This window comes from Symphalangus syndactylus, chromosome 9 (genome assembly GCF_028878055.3).
Source record: "Symphalangus syndactylus isolate Jambi chromosome 9, NHGRI_mSymSyn1-v2.1_pri, whole genome shotgun sequence".
NCBI classification, from domain to species: domain Eukaryota; kingdom Metazoa; phylum Chordata; class Mammalia; order Primates; family Hylobatidae; genus Symphalangus; species Symphalangus syndactylus.
In genome coordinates, this window is record NC_072431.2 from 36,726,883 (window position 1) to 36,750,580 (window position 23,698).

General features: G+C 41.9%; 1 protein-coding gene across 1 annotated transcript in view; it reads left to right on the top strand.

Moving 5' to 3' along the window:
* Positions 1 to 17,055: 17,055 nt before the first annotated feature.
* The window catches only part of GRB14 (growth factor receptor bound protein 14), a 127,088-nt gene continuing 120,445 nt past the window's right edge, over positions 17,056 to 23,698 (top strand). The window contains exons 1-2 of the mRNA XM_055291943.1: positions 17,056 to 17,418; positions 18,719 to 18,851. Of these exons, the coding sequence (XP_055147918.1) occupies positions 17,228 to 17,418; positions 18,719 to 18,851 (324 nt within the window). The 5' untranslated portion in view covers positions 17,056 to 17,227. The remainder of the gene's footprint in view (positions 17,419 to 18,718; positions 18,852 to 23,698) is intronic.

The following is a 23,698-nucleotide window of genomic DNA, read 5'->3' on the forward strand; positions in this document are numbered from 1 at the left end:
CCAGGGTCTACTCTACTTTACAGACTCAGGAACTTGATCTGATTTTTTTTTTTTTTTTTTTTTTGAGACTGAGTCTCACTTTCTTGCCCAGGTTGGAGTGCAGTGGTGCAATCTCAGCTCACTGCAACCTCTGCCTCCTGGGTTCAAGCGATTCTCCTGCCTCAGCCTCCCAAGTAGCTGGGAATACAGGCATGTAGTACCATCCTTGGCTAATTTTTATATTTTTAGCAGAGAAAGGGTTTTGCCATGTTGGCCTGGCTGGTCTCAAACTTCTGACCTCAAGAGACCCACCCACTTTGGCCTCCCAAAATGCTGGGATTATAGGCGTGAGCCACCATGCCTGGCCTTGACCTAGAAATGATTGGATTAATGGATGTGACTCTTGCACATGATATCCTTGAGACTAATATTTGAAACCAGAATAACAATGTACTTCCTTCCCTCCCTCCCTCCCTCCTTCCTTCCTTCCTTCCTTCCTTCCTTCCTTCCTTCCTTCCTTTTTTCTTTTCTTTCTTTTCTCTGAGACAGGGTCTTGCTCTGTCACCCAGGCTGGAGTTCAGTGGCACAATCATGGCTCACTGCAGCTTTGACGTCCCAGGCTCAAGCAATCCTCCCACCTCTCAGTCTTCTGAGTAGCTGGGACTATAGGTGCACACCACCATAACCAGCTAATTTTTGTATTTTTTGTAGAGAAGTGGTTTCACCATGTTGCCCAGGCTGGTCTCAAACTCCTGGGCTCAAGCAATCTTCCTGTCTCAGCCTCCCAAAGTGCTGGGATTACAAGCGTGAGCCACTGTGCCTGGCCCAACAATCTCTTATTCATCCTGAAAATGCAACGGTCAAACAAACTGGTCCCCCAACATTGGTCTACCCACATAGCCATATAAAATCAGAACTAGAAGGGGAACAGATTAAAATATTGGATAGACTTGGGCTATGATAGCCAGACAGATAATTTCCAAAGCAGGAGTCTTTCTTTCTTAATACATGTTTGTAGATATGTGGCATCTAGAATATCCAGCCCAAGAGAGGCCCTGGAGTGATCCCCCTCTCCTATTTTCCTTCATTTTCTGAAGAATTTGCAGAAGAGGTTTCCACATGTTCCTATAAAACTTAAAGGTAGGGATGGAAATGTTTGCTACAGATCACTGCACAAGGTGTTACCTCATGATGAGGCTGGGAGTGTTTGCAGAGGAAGAGCTGGAACTTTGAACTAAATTTTGAGCAGGGCCTAGGAATCATCATGTGGCAAGATAAATCACTGGATAAGTGGGAATGAACTCGACTGAGTATCTGCCATTAGGCAACGTAGCAAATCAGAGTCAAAGACTAGATTTCAGTGTCCAGCCAAAAGAAGTATCATTATATCCACACTGATTTTTAAGTTGCAGATTGTTACGTGTTTGTTAATGTATGACTTAAGTTTCTTAAACGCTGAGACAAGATTTTCTAATAGAACGCCATACCCCATAGACAATAGACTCAGAATTGATGCATAAGAAATAAATGAATGATCCATTTAATCCTTAAAGAGCATACAAATTATCTAGGCATCCTTTGTACATTGAGTAAGCCCCCTTATGAGAGAGATATTTGGGGGTTGGAAGAGGACATGTGAAATGCAGGCCTTAGATGGCATGAGACTTAAATAGTACCAGGTTGGCATCAGAAGGGAGGTTGAAATTTTATCTCTAACTTCCTCCTATCCCTTTGATATTCAAGTGTCCAATAAGAGAGAAATCTCTAAGACATATTGGCTCAGCATGAGTCAAAGGGAAAGTATAAAGTCAAAATAATCTTACCAAAATAGTGTTTCTCTGGCTTTGTCCACACTTAACTCTGCAGGTTATTTATCCCCTCACAAAACTGTAGTGTACAGTAAACATAGTAAGTTGTTAACTGTTATTTTTATATGTCCATCTATCCATCACTAAGTTTGTTCCAAAAAGGATTTGAGGTGGCTTGCACAAATACAGCAAGATAACAATAAAAATAATAGATGCAAATAAAATATATAGAAGGAAGTCAAGGTCAATGCTGAGAATAAGAAAAGAAAATAAACTAAAGCCGAGAGTATTATTCACCCACAGAACACAGGATTTAGGGATCCGTGTACTTGCTATAAATGGGGTACAAAACCACAATACTGAGCTTTCTTATATAAGCACTTGATCTTTGCTGGTATATTCTAATTCCTTGGGAAATCCAAGTTCCTTACAACATGAAAGCCAAAAGAGAATCTGTAGGGAAGGGATATATTAGCATTTCTTTAGGTATATCATCTATTTCCTTAGGTATAACACTTAAAAACTGGTACCAGAGATTTTCAATTCCTATAGCACGTTCTTCAAGGGAATTTTCGTTTCTATTTTATCTTGCCACAATCCCAATCCTTTTACTTCTTTTTATCTTTTTAAAATCGAATTCTGCTGCTCCTTTAAGACATTCATTCAAGGCTAGTCCTTGGATTTACTAGCACTGCCGTTGTAAATAAGAGATAACTAATTTGTTTATATTTCTAAATAAAAGTCAATAAGATGGGAACTATATCCAGCTACTGAGAGTAATAAAAGTTGAGATATGAAATAGCTGTACTTTACACTTCCATATTAAAGCTGGTAGCAGGATCACTGTGAGCCATCTGGAGCTCAGAGGTCTATGAGTATGCACAGTTTTGATCTAATAAGGGCAGGCATGCATAGGTGTGCCGAGAGGCACTCACTAAAAGTTGTGCTTCAAGGGCTGAAGAATAAAGCACACACCCTGGAGTACTGCTGTGGTTTTCTTTACCACTTTAAAATAAATAATATTGTACTGACTATAGCTCATAAAAGTGACAGACTGACAGATGGGGCCCCAAATTTCTTCTTCCCACAAAGCAATCACAAACAGGAATATTACAAATGCTGAAAAATGTTTGGTACTACCGAGAATTAGGGGACTTAATTGGTGCATTATGGAAATTCATAAGCATGCTAAAAGTTTTACATGAAGCAGTTTGAGCATCTGAAGGTTGTGTTAGAAGATAAATGAATAGGCTGGGTGCAGTGGCTCATGCCTGTAATCCTAGCACTTTGGGAGGCTGAGACAGGTGCATCGCAAGGTCAGGAGATCGAGACCATCCTGGCCCACATGGTGAAACCCTGTCTGTACTAAAAATACAAAAATTAGCTGGGCGTGGTGGCGTGTGCCTGTAATCCCAGCCACTCAGGAGACTGAGGCAGGAAAATCGCTTGAACCAGGGAGTCGGAGGTTGCAGTGAGCTGAGATTGCGCCACTGCACTCCAGCCTGGCAACAGAGCGAGACTCCATCTCAAAAAAAACAAAAAAAAGATAAATAAATAAATTCATAGTCTCGGCATGGTGGCTCACGCCTGTAATCCCAGCACTTTGGGAGGCTGAGGCAGGCAGATCACCTGAGGTCAGAGTTTGAGGCCAGCCTGAGCAACATGGAGAAACCTCGTCTCTACTAAAAATACAAAATTAGCCAGGCATGGTTGGCGCATGCCTGTAATCCCAGCTATTCAGGAGACTGAGGCAGGAGAATCGCTTGAACCTAGGAGGCAGAGGTTGTGGTGAGCCGAGATTGCACCACTGCACTCCAGCCTGGGCAACAAGAGTGAGACTCCATCTAAAAAAAAAAAAAAAAAAAAACCAATAAATAAATTCATAAGAAGTATAGGTATCTTTGTCTGTCAACTCAATTAGTGTTCCTAGAAGTTTCATTTTTAATTAGGCCCAAATATTATTTTAAATGGTCTTTCATGGGAGAGGACCACTTAACAGAAGATACTAGGATCCCCAATTGATTGTGGTCCTATAAAATAGGGCCTGCACCAGTTGGCCGCAGTAGTACCCTTCTATCTTAGAGGAACTTAACCTTTTACCATTATTCTCCTATGCTTTATTTTACTCGGGTGTGAACTTTTTCTTCTAAAAGCCACTGAAAGAAATGTATGGTCACTATAAAAGTTTGAAGATGCTTAAGCCTGGCCCAATTAAATTAAAAATTGCTTTGGTAGAATGACTAGCAATAAGCTAGGGGGCTAAAGAAGTCCTGTTCTAAATGAATAAAGTATAGACTATGTTATGATTTGATGAAAAGCCTCCCTCTTCCCAGGAGCATTTGTTAATTTTAGGCTGACATGTGATATCTCAATACAAAAAATTAAGCCAGAACAATGAAAGAATATATTCAAAATGTTGAAAGAAATTAGTGCCAACCAATAATTCTATAGCCAACAAAAACATCCTTTAAATGTGAAGAGGAACAGAAAAATAGTTTGACAAAACCCAATGCCTCTTCATAATAAAAACACTCTAGAAACTAGGAAGAGAAGCAACATTTTCAACTTGATAATGCAACATTTTCAACTTGACATTTATAACAAACCAACAGCAAACATAGTATGTAGTGCTGAAAGATTGACTATTTTCCCTTACGATCAGAAAAAGACAAGAATTTATGTTCTTGGCACTTCCATTCAACATTGTGTTGGAGGTTCTAGGAAAAGAAAGAAAGGAAGGAGGGAAGGAAGAAAGGAGGAAGGAAGGAAGAAAGAAAGAACTAAAATTGTCTCTGTTTGCAGATGACATAGTCTTACCTATAGAAAATCCTAGGAAATCCACTAAAAGATACAACAATAAAAACAAAAACTATTAGAACTAATAAACTAACTCAGCGAAGATGCAAGGACACATAGTCAATATGCAAATCAATTTTGTTTTCATATTAAGAATAAACAATCTGGGGCCGGGCGCGGTGGCTCACGCTTGTAATCCCAGCACTTTGGGAGGCCGAGGCGGGCGGATCACGAGGTCAGGAGATCGAGACCACGGTGAAACCCCATCTCTACTAAAAATACAAAAAATTAGCCGGGCGTGGTGGCGGGCGCCTGTAGTCCCAGCTACTTGGAGAGGCTGAGGCAGGAGAATGGCGTGAACCTGGGAAGTGGAGCTTGCAGTGAGCCGAGATCGTGCCACTGCACTCCAGCCTGGGCGACAGAGCGAGACTCCGTCTCAAAAAAAAAAAAAAAAAAAAAAGAATAAACAATATGGAAATATAAGAAAACAATCCATTTATAATAACATTAAAAAGAACAAAATACTTAGGAATAAATTTTTAAAAAAGTACAACATTTATAATCTTAAAATTATAAAACATTTTAAAACAAAACTACAGAACACACAAATAAGTGGAAAGATAATCCACGTTCATTGGAAAACTTAATATTGTTAAGAGGGCAATGCTCCCGAACTTGAACCCCAGATTCAATGCAATCCCTACCAAAATCCAAGCTGGCTCCTCTGCATTAGCTGATCTGAAAATTCATGCAGGAATTCAAGGGACTCAGAATAGCTTAAATAATCTTAAAAAAGAAAAACAAAGTTGGGGGACTCACAATTTGTGATCTAATTTTTTTTTTTTTGAAATAGGGTCTGGTTCTGTCACCCAGGCTGGAGTACAGTGGCACGATGATCTTGGCATACTGCAATCTTTGCCTCCCAGGTTCAAATGATCCTCCTGCCTCAGCCTCATGAGTAGCTGGGACTATAAGCACACACCACCAAACCTGGATAACTTTCGTATTGTTTTTGTAGAAACGAGGTTTCACCATGTTGACTAGGCTGGTCTTGAACTCCTGGGCTCAAGCCATTCACCTGCCTTGGCCTCACAAAGTGCTGCGGTTACAGTTGTGAGCCACCATCCCTGGTCCCCTGATTTCAAAATTTAAAGTTTACTACAAAGCTACAATAATAAAAATAATGTGGTTCAGCAGAAGAATAGACAAATCGATGGACTAGATCTGAGAGCTCAGAAATAAACTCTCATATTTATGGTCAATTGATTTTTGACAAGGGTGCCAAGACAATTCAATGGGAAACTAATAGTGTTTTTACTGATTGATGCTGGACAACTGGATATATACATGCAAAAGAAAGAAGTTGGACTCCTTCCTCATACCATACACAAATATTAACTCAAAATTATCACAATGTACATGTAAGGACTAAAACCATAAAACTCTTAGAAACAAATATAGGAGTAAATCTTTGTGACCTTCGCATAGGAAAAGCTTTCATAGGATCACAAAATCAAAAGTGTCCAAAGGAAAATATAAATTGTACTTCATCATAATTAAAAGCATTTTTGGTTCAAAGATATCATCAAAAAAGTGAAAAGTCAACTCCCCATATGAGAGAAAAATTTGCAAATCATAAATCTGATAAGCGATTTGTACCTAGAATATGTACAGAACAATTAAGGTCAATAATAAAAAGACAAATGACTCAATTAAAAAGCAGGCAGGATCTGAATAGACATTTCTCCAAAGACAATATGCAAATGGCCAATAGGCACATGAAAATATACTCAACATCATTAGCCATCTGGAAAATGCATATCAAAACCATAATGAGACACCAGTTGGCACCCACTGGAATGACTATAATAAAAAAGACAGATCATAACAAGTGTTAGTTAGGATGTGGAGAAACTGGATCCTTCATAGATTGCTGATGGGAAAGTAGCATGGTGCAAATACTTTGGAAAACATTCTGGTAGTCCTCAGATTATTAAATGTAGAGATATCACATCACCCAGCAATTCTAAAGAGAAATCAAAACATATGTCCAAACAAATACTTGTACACAAATCTTCATTGTGTCAGTATTCACAATAGCCAAAAAGTGGAAGCAATCCAAATGTCCATCAATTGAATGAATAAAAAATGTAAATACATATAACTTTATTCTTCACTAAAAATATAATAAAGTACAGATACATGATACAATATGTATGCACCTTAAAAACATATGCAAAGTGAAAAAATCCATTCATAAAAAATACACATATTGTACAATTCCTTTTATATGAAATATCTAGAATAAGCAAATCTATAGAGACAGGAAGTAAATTAATGGTTACCTGGGACTGGGTAGGTTGGAGTAAAATGGAGAGTGATTGCTAATAGAAAGTGATTGAGTGATAAAATTTTAATATAACATCTCTCAGGAGCTAATAGAATAAACAAAAAATCAGTAAGAATGAGGAATTTAAACAGCATGGTTAACACATTTGTCCTAATTGACCTACACATACATAAGTGAAGAAATTTGAGAAAACCTCTTCTTCTATATCATACATAGAATATTATTAAAAATTGACCATAGTCTGTGCCATAAAGTAAGTTTCAACAAATTTCAAAGGACTGAAATTACATAAAGTATAGTCTGTGATAACAAGGTAGTTAAATTAAATATTTTAAAGAATCAAAATCGACAGCTAGGAGAATATTGCAATGGAAAGTATAAAATACTTTGAACTGAATAATAATACAAATCAATATGCTAAAACTTCAAGGATACAGTTAAAAATCATACCTGGAGGGAAATGAATGTCTTTAAATGTGAATATTAGAAAATAAGGAAAGCTAAACATCAATAAGCTTTCCATGTAAAATATTTAGAATATCAACAAAAAATAATCAAAAAACCAGAAAAAGAAGGAGGGAAATAAGAAAGAAAAAGATAGAGGTCAGGAGCAGTGGCTCACGCTTGTAATCCCAGCACTTTGGGAGGCTGAGGCGGGTGGACTGCCTGAGGTCAGGAGTTCGAGACCAGCCTGGCCAACATGGTGAAACCCCGTCTCTATTAAAAGTACAAAAAATTAACTGGGCGTGGTGGTGGATGCCTGTAATCCCAGCTACTGAGGAGGCTGAAGCAGGAGAATTGCTTGAACCAGAGAGGCAGAGGTTGCAGTGAGCTGAAATTGTGCCACTGCACTCCAGCCTGGGTGACAGAGTGAGACTCCATCTCAAAAAAAAAGTATAGAAATTAACAAAATAAAACACAAATGAAAAATAAGGTTATTCTTGAAAAGCTTAAAAACTTGATAAACTCTGGGGAATATAATCAAGAAAAAAGGAGAGAAAGCACTAATATCCAATGTCAGGAATGGACATAGGGAAGCATAGTAAATCCTTCAGATATTAAAAAGTTTAAAATTTAGATGAAAGAGATACATTCCTAGAAAATACTACTTGTCAAAATTGACAGTAGAAAAAATCAAATTTGCAAGAAAAAAACAAACAACCCCATCGAAAAAATGGGCAAAGGATATGAACAGACACTTTTCAAAAGAAGACATTTATGCAGCCAAAAGACACATGAAAAAATGCTCATCATCACTGGCCATCAGAGAAATGCAAATCAAAACCACAATGAGATACCATCTCACACCAGTTAGAATGGCGATCATTAAAAAGTCAGGAAACAACAGGTGCTGGAGAGGATGTGGAGAAATAGGAACACTTTTACACTGTTGGTGGGACTGTAAACTAGTTCAACCATTGTGGAAGTCAGTGTGGCAATTCCTCAGGGATCTAGAACTAGAAATACCATTTGACACAGCAATCCCATTACTAGGTATATACCCAAAGGATTATAAATCATGCTGCTATAAATACACATGCACAGGTATGTTTATTGTGGCACTATTCACAATAGCAAAGACTTGGAACCAAGCCAAATGTCCAACAATGACAGACTGGATTAAGAAAATGTGGCACATATACACCATGGAATACTATGTGGCCATAAAAAATGATGAGTTCATTTCCTTTGTAGGGACATGGATGAACCTGGAAACCATCACTCTCAGCAAACTGTCACAAGGACAAAAAAACAAACACTGCATGTTCTCACTCATAGGTGGGAATTGAACAATGAGAACACATGGACACAGGAAGGGGAACATCACACACCAGGGCCTGTTGTAGGGTGAGGGGAGGGGGGAGGGATAGCATTAGGAGATACACCTAATGTTAAATGGCGAGTTAATGGGTGCAGCACACCAACATGGCACATGTATACATATGTAACTAACCTGCACGTTGTGCACATGTACCCTAAAACTTAAAAGTATAATAATAAAAAAAAGAAGAGATATGAACAGAAAAGAGGGAGAAATACTTAGGAAGTAGAATTGCTCAGGCTTAGGACTGATTTTTAGGCTGGTGCAAAAGTACTTGCAGTAATTGAAAAAACCACAGTTGCTTTTGCACCAACCTAATATCTGTAGGTGAGAGGTGATTGGCCAGCCTTTTGATGCTGCATTTGCATCAGCACCACCCTTACCTGGGCCAATTGGTTGTGCTCAGGGTGAGAGTCATGGGTTCAAAACATAGTGAGAGGTGACAGCATGCTGGCAGTCCTCACAGCCCTCACTCGCTCTCGGCATCTCCTCTGCCTGGGCTCCCACTTTGGTGGCACTTGAGGAGCCCTTCAGCCCACCGCTGCACTGTGGGAGCCCCTTTCTGGGCTGGCCAAGGCCAGAGCCAGCTCCCTTAGCTTGCAGGGAGGTGTGGAGGGAGAGGCGCGAGCAGAACCGGGGCTGCGCGCGGCGCTTGAGGGCCAGCTGGACTTCTGGGTGGGCGTGGGCTTGGCGGCCCCACACTCGGAGCAGCAGGCCGGCCCTGCCGGCCCCGGGCAATGAGGGGCTTAGCACCCGGGCCAGCGGCTGCGCAGGGTGTACTGGGTCCCCCAGCAGTGCCAGACCACTGGCGCTGCGCTGGATTTCTCACTGGGCCTTAGCTGCCTTCCCGCGGGGCAGGGCTCGGGACCTGCAGTCCGCCATGCCTGAGCCTCCCACCCCCTCCGTGGGCTCCTGTGCAGCCCAAGTCTCCCTGACGAGCGCCACCCCCTGCTCCACGGCGCCCAGTCCCATCGACCACCCAAGGGCTGAGGAGTGCGAGCACACGGCATGGGACTGGCAGGCAGCTCCACCTGCAGCCCCGGTGTGGGATCCACTGGGTGAAGCCAGCTGGGCTCTTGAGTCTGGTGGAGAAGTGGAGAACCTTTATGTCTAGCTCAGGGATTGTAAATACACCAATCAGCACCCTGTGTCTTGCTCAGGGTCTGTGAATGCACCTATGGACACTCTCTATCTGGCTACTCTGGTGGGGCCTTGGAGAACCTTTGTATGGACACTGTATCTAGTTAATCTAGTGGGGACGTGGAGAACCTTTGTGTCTAGCTCAGGGATTGTAAAGGCACCAGTCAGCGCCCTGTCAAAACAGACCACTGGGCTCTACCAATCAGCAGGATGTGGGTGGGGCCAGATAAGAGAACAAAAGCAGGCTGCTGGAGCCTAACGGTGGCAACCAGCTAGGGTCCCCTTTCACACTGTGGAAGCTTTGTTCTTTCGCTCTTTGCAATAAATCTTGCTACAGTTCACTCTTTGGGTCCACACTGCTTTTATGAGCTGTAACACTCACCGCGAAGGTCTGCAGCTTCACTCCTGAAGCCAGCGAGACCACGAGCCCACCTGGAGGAACGAACAACTCCAGCTGCGCCGCCTTAAGAGCTGTAACACTCACCGCCAAGGTCTGCAGCTTCACTCCTGAGCCAGCGAGACCACGAACCCACCAGAAGGAAGAAACTCCAAACACATCCGAACATCAGAAGGAACAAACTCCGAACACATCCGAACATCAGAAGGAACAAACTCCGAACGCATCCGAACATCAGAAGGAACAAACTCCGGACATGCCGCCTTTAAGAACTGTAACACTCACCGCCAGGGTCCGCGGCTTCATTCTTGAAGTCAGTGAGACCAAGAACCCACCAATTCTGGACACAATAGCAGCAAAGGAGCTCCTCAGTAGGACACATTGGCTGTGCCAGTCTGAATAGCCCCTGACTCTGGTTCCGTAGGGTGAGCAGGAAGCAGAAGACTACAGGAATAAATGTCTGCAGACACTTCTCTGCATCAAGAACAAGGGAGGACTTTCATGAGGGCCAGTAAGAGTCTTCTAGAGGATGGAAGGGGTAGCAGGATAGATGTATGGTCCCCAGCAGATTCTTGCCTTTCCTCCAGATGGTGTGGATAAGTGGGAAAGCCCTATTGTTCCTCAAAGTGATCTTGTCTGCCGTAAGTGTTCCTTTATGGAGAGCCACTTGGTAAGATGAGGCAATTTGCTTTCCTGTCACCCAAGTCCTAATCTCTAGCAGCTCCCTGGGAGGAAATGAGAGTCACACTGCAGTCTCAGACAAGGGCATCCTGCATCTTAACACTCAGGTAAGCAACCCCGCTCCCGGTGGTTATTCCCCCTGGACTTATGAAAGCTGTTTTTCAGATCTACAAGAGTACCTCTATTTTACCTTTATTCATTCTTCTGTGAAAGGAAGGTTTCACTCTGAATAAAGCTATGCTATCCATCAAAAAAAAAAAAAAAAAAAAAAAGAAAAAATAAGAATTTGGAATAGTCCTGTAACTATTAAAGATATTGAATCATTTATTAAAAACATTTCCACAAAGAAAACGACAGGGTCTGATGGCTTGACAAGTAAATTTTATTAACTATTAAGGAAGAAATAACACAGTTTATATAAGAAATAATCTGTATAAACTCTTTAAAGAAAGAAAAAGAGGGAAAACTCTGCATTTCTAACAAGGCCATCATTAGCCTATACAAACATCTCAGAAGAATATTACAAGAAAGAAAAATTCAGGCCAATCTCACTCATGAACATAGGTGCAAAAACGTGTAAACAAAATATTAGCAATCTTATTAAATATATGTATAGATATGAGTAGGGTTTATCCTATGAATGTACACTTAGTTTACCATTAAAAAAGTCAACACAGTTAGGCCGGGCTCCGTGGCTCACGTCTGTAATCCCAGCACTTTGGGAGGCTGAGGTGGGCGGATCACGAGGTCAGGAGATCGGGACCATCCTGGCTAACATGGTGAAAACCCACCTCTACTAAAAATAGAAAAAATTAGCTGGGCGTGGTGGCGGGCGCCTGTAGTCCCAGCTACTTGGGAGGCTGAGGCAGGAGAATGGCATGAACCTGGGAGGTGGAGCTTGTATGAGCAGAGATTGCACCACTGCACTGCAGCCTGGGTGACAGAGCAAGACTCTATCTAAAAAAAAAAAAAGTCAACATAACTACTTTTTAATACATAAAATGATGGAGAAAAACCATATGATCAACTCTAGAGGCAGAAAAGTTGATTTAATAATATTCATTCATAATAAAAATTCTTAGCAAACAAGGAAAATGAGGGAACCTTTCTCTCATCTGATAAATGATATCTGTGATAAAGATATGATATCATATTTAATACCCATCCTTTTGAGATCAGAACTCAGACTAAGATCTGTGCTATTAACTATCTTGAAGAATCCGTCTTGAAGAACAGAATGAAAAGCCCTGCTCCATTGAGTATTAAGACTTGTTATAAATCATAATGATTATGGCAATGTGATATTGACATAAATATTGGTAAATAAACTAGTGGAATAGAACAGAGAGCCCAGAGCAGACCTATGGGTAGATCAGCAATTGAATTATGACAAAGGAGCCACTGCAAAGTTGTGAGGATAGGATAATCTTTTCTATGAGTGAGGCTGTGATATTACTTATTCATATTAATAAAAACAACCTATATACCTTCACAGATAAGATAAAAACAGAACTTAAAAATAACTCATAAGTGAGTAAGAAAAAGACAAACAACTCATCATAAGAATGGGCAAGAGATTTGAATTGGTCCATCAAAAGAGAATGTCCAGGCCAGGCTCTGGGGCTCACCCCTGTAATTCCAACACTTTGGGAACTCAAGGAGGGAGGATTGCTTGAGCCCGGGAGGTTGAGATTGCAGTAAGCTGAGCCATGATTGTGTCACTGCACTCCAGCCTGGGCAGCAGAACGAGACTCCAACTCACAAAAAGAAAAACAAAAAGAGGATGTCCAAGTGGTAACTAATCATAGAAAAAATTGCTCAAACTCATTAGTCATAAAGAAAAGTTGAATTCCACAATGAGATAGTGCTATGCACTCACCAGAATGTCTACTGTGACAATTCTAATACACTAATTGTCAAGGATGTGAAGAACTGGGAAAGCTTATGCATTCCTGGTAGTGATAAAAATCAATACAAACAATTCGGGAAACTGCAATATCTACTAAAACCGAACATACATATATATATACCATGACCTCACATTGCCACTCCTACATGTATACCTCCCAGAAGTGCATGCCTATGCATACCAAGGGAAATGTGCAAAATATGCATTGTGGCAATATTAATAATAGTCAAAGCTGGAAACAGCCTAGATATCTTTCTGCAGTAAGATGGATCAGTAAATTGTGGTATTACATACAATAGAAAAACAAAAAGACTACAGCTATTTGCAACTGCATGGAAGAATATTACAAATGTAATATTAAGGGAACCAAGTCAAACATAAAAAGGCGAAACAGTATGATTCCATTTATGTAAAGATCAAATCTAGAAAATCTATTTCGTTGAGGGATGGATAGTTAGGTGTAAACTATAAACAAAAAGAAGGATTTGATTATTCTGAACATTTGTATTGGGCTGGGAGTGGTGTCTGAAGCCTGTAATCTCAGTACTTCGGAAGGCTGGAGAGGGAGGATTGCTTGAGCCCAGGAGTTTGAGACCAACTTGGGCAACATGATGAGACCTTATCTCTACTAAAAGTAAAGAGCTGAATGTGGTGGCATGTGCCTGTGGTCTCAGCTATTTGGAAGGCTGAGGTGGCTGGATTGCTTGAGCCTGGGATGTCAAGGCTGCAGTGAGCTATGTTCCTGCCACTGCACTCCAGCCTGGGCAATAGAGACACTGTAAAATAAAAGGAAAGAAAGAAAGGAAGAAAGGAAGAGAGGAAGAAAGGAAGAGAAATGGGGGAGGGAGAGAGAGAGAGAAAGAAAAGCAAGCAAGCAAGCAAGCAAGAAACTAACAAACAAATTAACTAACTTTGAATTGAAGGGAGGGGCAAAAGAGGAGTTTCTGGAAGGCTGACAAGAATCCATTTCATGACCTGGCATCAGTATTTTCCTTGTGATAAGCCATTATACATTGTTGTTTATGAACTTCTTTTCTGTATGTGTGTTATCTTTCACAATACAAAGTGTTAAGAAATTTAATTGATGAGCAGAGAGAGAGAGGAATGCAATGAGGACACATTTTCCAGGAGGGGTAGAAAGACTGGGATTCCTGAGGAAAGACAGGAAAGGGAGGGACAAAGAGTAGAAAAGGCCCACAGAGGAAAGGGGCCAGGGGACAAGCTGCTTCTCTGCAACAGGCCCAAGTCCAAAAGGAGGACAGCCACCCAGGGGACTGATATTGCTCTTTGATACCCACATATCTGCTTTATTGTTTCAGAAATCTGTTCATTATGAGGATGAAAATTTCTCTTTTAAATCTTCTCTTTTATAGAAAAATACCTCTATTTTCTTAGGCTGTAGCAGGTCTGACGGGATTCTGTACATTTTATACCGCATAGTTCTTTATTTAGAATCTTTTTTTGTAAACCATTTGGATGAAAAAACCTAGTTCTTTTATTGACTTGCTTCAAAAATGTGAATGAGCTAATTCTAAAAACTCTTGTTACAGATTCTCAAGGTATTACTGGGAGTAAATTTAACATTTAGTGCCAATCTACAAGACAAAATTATTTAGTTTCTCATTCTCAGAGACCTGTTCCTTTTCTTTTTGCCCCTGGTAATCTCAGGGATTACAATTTCTACCCATTGGGGTCAGAGGACCAGCATAAAGCCTGCAAATTGACCCTCCCTGGATTTCCACTAAATAGGAGAATGCTTGGAAAGGGGAGACAAAATAGAGATATCTTTCCAACCAAGGAATACTCTTTCTTGAGGTTAAGAAATTATGGCAATTATGCTAAGATGTGGAGCAAGATGCACATTGGGAATAGCATTTCCAGTGATTCCAAAGACATATGCAGATTTCACCTATCCCTTTCCCCAAGAAAAAAAGAAAAATAAAAAATGTGCTCTCTTTCTTTCTCTCTCTCTCTGTCTCCGCCCCCCGTGTGTGTGTGTGTGTGTGTGTGTGTGTGTGAGAGAGAGAGAGAGAGAGAGGAAGGGGGGAGAAAGAGAGAGAGAGAGAGTGTTGTTGGGAGTGGAGACAGTAAACTTCAGCCACTAATTCATGTGCTCAACTATATTATTCTCAGAAGAAGTGGCTGCCTGCAAGAGTTCTGGATAAAATTGGGATAATGACGTTAATGATTAAAGTTTACTTATTTCTTTGTTTCTTTAGTTCAAGTTGTCTGCAACTACATACCTTATTTGTTTTTTGCTGGAATAACCTCAGTATATCTGTATGCTTTTAAATTAAATTCACTTGAACTCAGGCATAGAATCTGTAATTCAGAGAACTGGATGTGAGTGAGGGCTTTGTCTGGCACATGTGTCAATAAATGTTAGTTATCATCATGGTTATTATTATTATTTTTTCCTGAGAAGGAGAATCACCATTTTGTCCTAGCTTAGCCAAAGTATTGTATAAACTGCAGTGTCCCCAACCTTTTTGGCACCAGGGACCGGTTTCATGGAAGAAAATTTTTCCACGAATGGGGTGGGGGTGATGGTTTCGAGATGAAACTGTTCCACCTCAGATCATCAGGCATTTGTTAGATTCTCGTAAGGAGCAACCTAGATCCCTGGCAGGCATAGTTCACCAATGGGGTTCGCTCTCTTATAAGAATCTAATGCCCAGCTGATCTGACAGGAGACGGAGCTCTCGCGGTAATGCTGGTTCACCAGCCGCTCACCTCCTGCTGTGCGGCCTGGTTTCTCACAGTTCATGGACTGGTAAGGTGTGGTCCAGGGCCCAGGGGTTGGGGACCCCTGGTATAAAAGATCCTAGAGATCACACCCGCTGTGACCCAGGTCACTTCTGGGCCTTAATTTTGACATTAGGAAAATAAAGAACTTGGATTCCCTGAACTGTGATTCAAGGATTTTCTGTCTTCACGGAGTGCCCCAGGTTTCCTCACAGGCTGGGAATTAGTGACCCCTGGGTTCTCCAGTGGTCGGTGCCTCGGTGGGCGAGGAAGCACTGAGATGGGGGAGGGGAGCTGCTGCTTTCTTCTGGAGGCAGTGTTTACCTTTCCCTGGGCAGAGGTTGTTGAAATTAAGAAAACCTGGTAAAGCACATGCCAGGGACAGATATTACCTAATTTGGTCAAAGAACAAAGACCCCGTGAAACATTTGGAAATCCTCAACAGTGCATAGGGACAGGCACACTTACTGGAAGAGCAGAAACAGGATCACCCAGCATTTCAGAGTAGGGTTGCTGCATCTCAGAGGGTGAGCATAATAATGTCGTTACTATTTCAAACAGTCTGGGTTTTTGAGAAGGAAGCTTCTGGGTTGGAATATTGACTCCACCAGCTACTAGTGCTCTGTTACTAGTGCAAGGTACTCGATGGTTTTGAGCCCCAGTTTTCTTTTGTGTAAAATGAGATAAACATCTAATTTATGGAGCTGTTGAGAGGATGGAATAGGTAGCGTAAGGCAACCTGGAATTCATTAATGTAAGCTTCTCTCATTACCATAAAACTAATAGTCTAATTCCAGATACCCTCAGGTTTACTCATGCTTTACTGAGAATTCTCAAAATCTCAGTAGTTTTCTATAACGATTGGACTCTTTGCTCCCCATCAACCCCCCAGTCTTTGGCTGCGGAGTGGATGGAAGAAGAGGCACGTGGGGAAGGACTGGGGCAAACCCCCTGGTGTCCTGACCTCCTGGCCTCCTGGCCTCTTGGACCGGTGGGGACTGTCATGGCGGCCCAGCAACAGCTTAGGTGATCTCAGATGGCAGAGCAGAAGAATGCAAGTGTATGAGGGTCAGGGCTGCGCGGACCCCTATCCCGCCTGCGGTCCTCCCGGCAAGCCCAGCGGGAGCGCCCGCTAGGCTGGGTCCCCGCCTTCAGCGGCGCCGGGGCCGCCCAGACCCTGGGCTCAGCCTCGCGCCCCGGTGCCCACCTGGGGAGGCGGCGGTCCCGGCCTCGCGTCCCGGATCGGACGGCGCGGGAGTAATGCCAGGGGCCCCGAGCGCCACGGGCCACGCGCGGGGCAGGCCAGCCGCTCTCGCGCCCTCCCCGCCCCCTCCGCGCCTCGCCTCGCCGCCCGCGGCCCCCACCCACCGGCCGCTCCTCCCCTCTCCCCACCCTCCTCCTCCGCCCCCTCCCCTCCCCCGCCGCCTCGCAGATTGCTCGGCCGAGCGTCTCAGCCGCCGGAACCCGAGCGCAGGCGGCGAGGCCACCACACCTGCAGAGCGCTCGGGCTGCCTAGCCCGCACCTCGCCTCCCGCCGCGCGATCCCCTTCTCCCCACGCGCGGAGTCTCCCATGACGCCCGAGCCCCCCGGTCGGCGACAATGACCACTTCCCTGCAAGATGGGCAGAGCGCCGCGGGCAGGGCGGCTGCCCGGGATTCGCCGCTGGCCGCCCAGGTGTGTGGCGCTGCCCAAGGGAGGGGCGACGCCCACGACCTGGCGCCGGCCCCCTGGCTGCACGCGCGAGCGCTCCTGCCCCCTCCGGACGGGACCCGCGGCTGTGCTGCAGACAGGTAGGCAACCCTGGAAGGCGCGGGGGAGTGTCCTGGCTGGGCAGCCGGCGAGGGGGTGAGGAGGCGGTCCTAGGGGGTGAGCCATGTGCCCAGAGCTGGGCCAAGTTTGTAAAAGTCTCTGAAGACAATCCCCTTTGAGCTGGCTCCTACCGGATCAGCAGGACATTGCGATCTCACAGCGCCTTATAAATAGCATCACTGTTTCATTGAGAGCTCTCATCTCTCTCGCCTCTGCCCATCGGTGGTGAAACTAGGAGGTCAGGCTGCAGGTCGATCACCTTCTGTTCCTTCGTCGCCATGCATTTTCACAAAGTAAACTCTATTTTATTTTATGTATTTTAAAAAATCGTAGCATAAATGTATTCACCTCCCACATAGAGTCTTACAGCGACCCTGTAGAAGCAAAGCATGGATTGACATTTGAGCAGTCTTGCTGTTCGGCAGGAAAGAATAGAGGCTTTAAAGGGTTTCCCAATCTCCACAGCATTCAGCACTAAGTGCCTTTAGAGTTGCACATACTTTCGGAAAGAAAAAAGGTTACAACAATACAAAAATCTATAGTCCTTTATATTCATACATTTAAATGTTACTTTTTTTTCCTGATTTTCAAAGCGTTCCAACTTCAGTGAAGTTAAAATTACTCTCCAGTGGACTATAATACATTTATACTAGCAAGTTCTATTAACTTACCTCCTCAAAACACTGCCTTGCTGTTTAATATCTATAAGCACTTGAAAAATCAACAGACTGTGTGTGGGTAACATTGTGAATGAAATTTGAAGTGAGATGAGCCACAGCTGTAATTAATAAATCATAACTTCCAAAAGTGATTAGCAAAATATCATAAGGATGAATGCACTAAATGCAACTTAGAGACTGTCGATATCATGGATGCATAACAATGTATGACTTCTCAGGTGATGTTTGGATTAGTAATTGTATAGTCTATATTTCTGTTTCAGGAAAATTATCAAAAGTGATGGAGTTTCTATGCCTGGTGATTTAAAGGCAAAAGAGAGAGAGAAGGCAGAGGTGGGGGGAGGGGTGGGAGGAGAGAGAGAGAGAGAGAGAGAGAGAGAGAGAGAGAAAGAGGAACTATAGGAGATTTGTTTGTATCTAATTAACATACTATATTTTGACCCATAGAAAGTACATCACAGACCTTTTCTGTATACTTTATATAATATGAGCTTTGTCACAGAGTGGTACATGTTCGCCTTAGCACACTTTTTAATCCTGACAGCAATTATATTTTACATTCTGTTTTATGTAAATTACATCCTATGTTCTCTTGCTGTAGGAGAAAAAAGAAAGATCTTGATGTTCCGGAAATGCCATCTATTCCAAACCCTTTTCCTGAGCTATGCTGTTCTCCATTTACATCTGTGTTGTCAGCAGACCTGTTTCCCAAAACAAATTCAAGGAAAAAACAGGTATGTATTTTTAAATTTTAAAATTCAAAAATCTTAGGAGTTCTGAATCCATACAGTCTTTAAGATGTTCTGTAATTTACAGTATTAACAAAGGATTAGCATGGGCTCTGTTAAATAACTCTGTTGACTGACATGGTCCTTTGGCATTATTTTCCATTTAGGGCCTCATTTTTCTAAGCTGTATAATGGGAATGTTAAAACCTATCTCCGAGGGTCTTGGGATGGATTAAAACAGAGAATATATATAAAGTGCAGTGGTTGAGAGCAATGATCATTCACCAGATAGATAGGAGAGATGATCATTTTTAAGCCAGGAATTGGGCAGAGGCTGGGGCGGGGTGGGCAGTAGTAGTGGGGTGAGAAGGGGATTGACTGATTCCTTTAATACTTTCTTTAATTTTTCACATTTTCAACCCAAGCCAACCTCATTTACTAAAGGAAAGTGATACAGTGATGCTGTGGCAAAAGGTACTTAGAGTTTAGGGTCGACATGTCTTCATTTCAGTGGATTCCTCAGTTTGGAGGCTCTGGCTGCAGAAGATAGATGACTTGCAGAGATAATTAGAAGACTAAGGACCATATCTTTATGATTTTGTTTTTTTCAAGTTTCTAGTTTGGGACTGACTTAAGCAAATTAGATTTTAAGGACCAAGCAACTAACAGAAAATACATCATGGCTATACATTTGGAGGGGAAAAAAATAGTGTATCATAGAATAATTCATCTCTTGTCATATACTTTCTCCCAGTTTTGACTCAGCAAAACAAAGAGAAGCCTCACTAGACAAAATGCACCTTATTCTTACAAGGGTGAAAGCAATAAATTGAAATAGCCAGATACTTGAAATGAGAGAAGGATAATGAACAGCGAGGACAAGACAGTTGGCCATTTTTCCGCATCTATTGCTCTTTCTTATTTCTGCACCTTTATTACTTCTAATGGGTTCAACTATGTGTGTTTATATTTTTAGGAATAGAGGAAATACTTTAGGAAGCAGATGAATTATTGATCATATACAGCAATGATAGAGACAGTAGGAAATATGTTTCATGGAAGCCCTGTGTATATATGTTTTGGGGGAAGGGCTTGAAGTCACTTGGTACACAGGTTTTTGGGTAAGGATTGGAGAAAATGGGAGTAAATTTTTCTAGAAGCAGAACTATGTTCTGAATTGGCATCTTTGAAAGGGGAAATAAACCTTTAAGTGGGTGGGACTGTAACTTTGGGGAGATAAAGAGGAGACTCTCTTGAGACCTTTATTATCAGGGTGAGGTTTAAAGTCAGATCCCGAGGAAAAAACAGCCCTAGTGAAACTTCCAAGCTCTTTGAGAGTTGACTTTTTGGTTTGGATAGAAAATGGAAGTAAGGATAATAGATTTGACTGTGTGCCATGGTAGTGGAAAAAAAAAAAGAGGCCGGGTGCGGTGGCTCATGCCTGTAATCCCAGTAATCCCAGCACTTTGGGAGGCCGAGGTGGGCAGATCATGAGGTCTGAAGATTGAGACCATCCTGGCCAACATGGTAAAACCCCATCTCTACTAAAAATACAAAAATTAGCTGGGTGTGGTGGCCTGCACCTGTAGTCCCAGCTACTCGGGAGGCTGAGGCAGGAGAATCGCTTGAACCCAGGAGGCGGAGGCTGCAGTGAGCTGAGATTGTGCCACTGCACTCCATTCTGAACGACAGAGCGAGAATCTGTCCCCCACCGACACCACCCCCCCACCCCCCCCAAAAAAAGATTCTGGATTGTCCTTGAGCCAGAGTAAGAAAAGGAAATGTCTGATGATGACATAATGGTCATCTGGAAGAATTTAATAGGTAGTTCCCAAATTACTAAGGGCCTGCTATGTTTCTCACAAATCCTAGGCAGTGAGGCCCCTAGCTAAGCAACAATACCATGCAAGATATATTTAAAAGATGGGGCTTTGATTTGGGGTTGTGGTAGCGGGTGGCGCTTGAACCAGAAGGAAAGTAAAGGGAAGGAGATCTGGGCTGACTCACTTTAATGCTATGAATGGACACTTGCAGAATGCCTGTGTCTAAGAGATTTGTTGATGATGCAGGGTTTGTTTTGAATAGAAAGTGAGAAGAGGTGTTGGTATGTTTATGTTAGTATAGGGGACAAAAGAGAAAGAATGGGTAAAGTGCCAGGGTTAAGGCAAGATGTGCCCTAAGTGTGGATAGTCATCAGACTAGAGTAAGACCTCTTAGAGATTGATGACATTTCCTCAGATCAGGTTTAAATTGGAAAATGGGGAAAAAAATAGCAAACTGGAAATGGGGAAAAGGTGATACTCTTATTGACCCCAGTAGGTTTCCTGCTCTGGCCTTGTATCCTGTGTCCACAATGACCTTCTCAAAGAACACTGTACCCACACACACAGCTGTACTGTTCCCTGAGCAGAGAGTCCCCACCTGATTTTTAAAGATCAATCCCAGAGGGCTGTCCCTACCTTTGAAGGGCCCTTCCTGCTGATCTCTTCCTTGGCCCAACTGTTGAGATCTCTATGAAGACAAGGGTGCCCCAAAGTTGAGGAAGAGGGAGGCTGCTTTTTACTTTCTTTTATGTTTCCTTTTTCCCCCACCTAGACTTTGCATTTAGAACTGATCCTTTTTCTTTAGTTTCTTTATATACACTCAGTTCTTTGAAATGAGGAAGGTTTTGAGAATAGACGGCTCTATGTAAGCGAGTCCCCCAACTCAGTAGCTTTGCGACACATATTACCCTTTTACAAGATGCTGTTTTTGGCCCAGTTTATCTGTAACCTTCAGTTGAGATGATGTAAGTGACTATGCGATATGTTCTACTGAGTATTATTTATGGTTGAAATATTATAGGAGAAGATGTCTCTTTACTTTATATTTTCTCTCATTTGTCCTGTTTAACCATTCCAGTCATTTTAGTGATTCTTTTCTCTGCATAGAAAAAGCGAAGAAAATAATTGTACTTGTTATTTACAAATCGATGACCAGAAAATTTGAGAGAATCCAGACTAAAAATGTTAAATTTCATCTGGCCTTTCAAAATCACAGTCAAAAACCATCTTACAAGTCATAAATTTTGTTTACTATTTGAGATGCATACATAATGCATGAGTGGTAAAGTGCATTGAAGCCACAAATGGGATATGCTTTATCACTTTTTGCAAATAAAATGTCCCAAAGTGTACAATACTGTATGCTTTCAGTACCATTATTTTTAAATGAAAGCTAGAATGAGAGAGAATCCATGTTCTTTTTTTTTTTTTTTTTTTTTTTTTTTTGAGAAGGAATCTCACTCTGTTGCCCAGACTGGAGTGCAGGGGTGCGATCTCGGCTCACTGCAAGCTCCACCTCCAGACTCTTGCCATTCTCCTGTCTCAGCCTCCCGAGTAGCTGGGACTACAGGCGCCTGCCACCACGCCCAGCTAATTTTTTTGTATTTTTAGTAGAGGCGGGGTTTCACCGTGTTAGCCAGGATGATCTTGATCTCCTGACCTCATGATCCGCCCGCCTCGGCCTCCCAAAGTGCTGGGATTACAGGCATGAGCCCCTGTGCCCCGCAATAATTCATATTCTTTATTCCCTTTCCCTATTTTTATAATGATGGCCAGATTTCCTAGGCATCTTTCTTTGTGTTTACTAATAAAGCAAATTTAAAGTATACCTTCCCTTACATACATGGTCCAGAAAAGTTACTTATATTAAAAGTGACTTCCATTATGAACTTAATCTCTTTTTTTCTAATTTCTGACTTACATTTATAAGGAAATCATCTGTTAGTAACGAACCCTAAACACCTATTGTTTGAAGAAAAGCAAAGAGTTAGAAATCTTTATTTAGCTCTTGCAGGAGAATCAGTTCTTGTCTTTTGTGTTGACCCCTAGGTAATTTTTGTGCTTGGACATAGCCTGTGTAGTAGCTCTGGTTAATTGCTTCCCAGGACTATGTTGTACAACTAAGTAAGAATAAAGCCTCTGAAGGCTTTAGAGATTTAAAAAATGCTGTGAAAAACTGTGTCACGAAATGTTTGAGTTGCATGAGACTTTTCAGATCTTCTATTCCGATATTCTTCTTTAGTGATATGTAAATTGAGTTTAAGGAATGCTATGTGGCACAGCCAGCACCTGAAATCTGGATTTCTTGAGGCTTTGACGGTCCCTTTTTAGGAAGGTACAATTTCTAAAGAAAGCGAGGACTGTAAATAAGAGTAATATAATAATACATGTATACCAGTGTTGTTAGTTACAACTCTCCTCATAACACAAGAAGAACAGGGGAGACAAACACCATTTGTTAGTATTCATCTAAGGACCTGGAATTCCTCTTTTTATTTCTCCCCAAAATGTAACTATGTTTTTTCTTCTAGCTTTCTTCTCCATCTTCTCCCTAAAATTGGTCTGAGAAATCTATCAAATATTTGATTTTATTATCAAATAAGATTTATTAGTATTATTAATAACCAGCTTTTGTGTGTAATTTACAGTCCACAGGATATTATTTCATAGGAACACAAGAAAATGAGTATGTCACCTGCATTTTAAGATTACAAAAAGATATGCAAAAACCAGAAGGGATTTGCCCATGCTTCCACAGTTTAAATAAAGGGAGATCAAAAAGAACATCATGTCTCAGTGTGTCCTGTCCCTCACCACACTGTTTCTAGTCTATTCTTTATTAAATTAAAGCCTTTTTTTGTATGTCTCAGAAAAATAAAAATTTATCTCAAATAATTAAAAAATTAGTTTTCCATATGCTCGGCCTTTTATTTCTTTTTAATCTACCATGTCATGGACTTTCAAAGGATAAGCAGATCTCTGTCCCCAAATTAAAGGGCCTCTTACATCATTCCTTTGTGATGCCAGTAA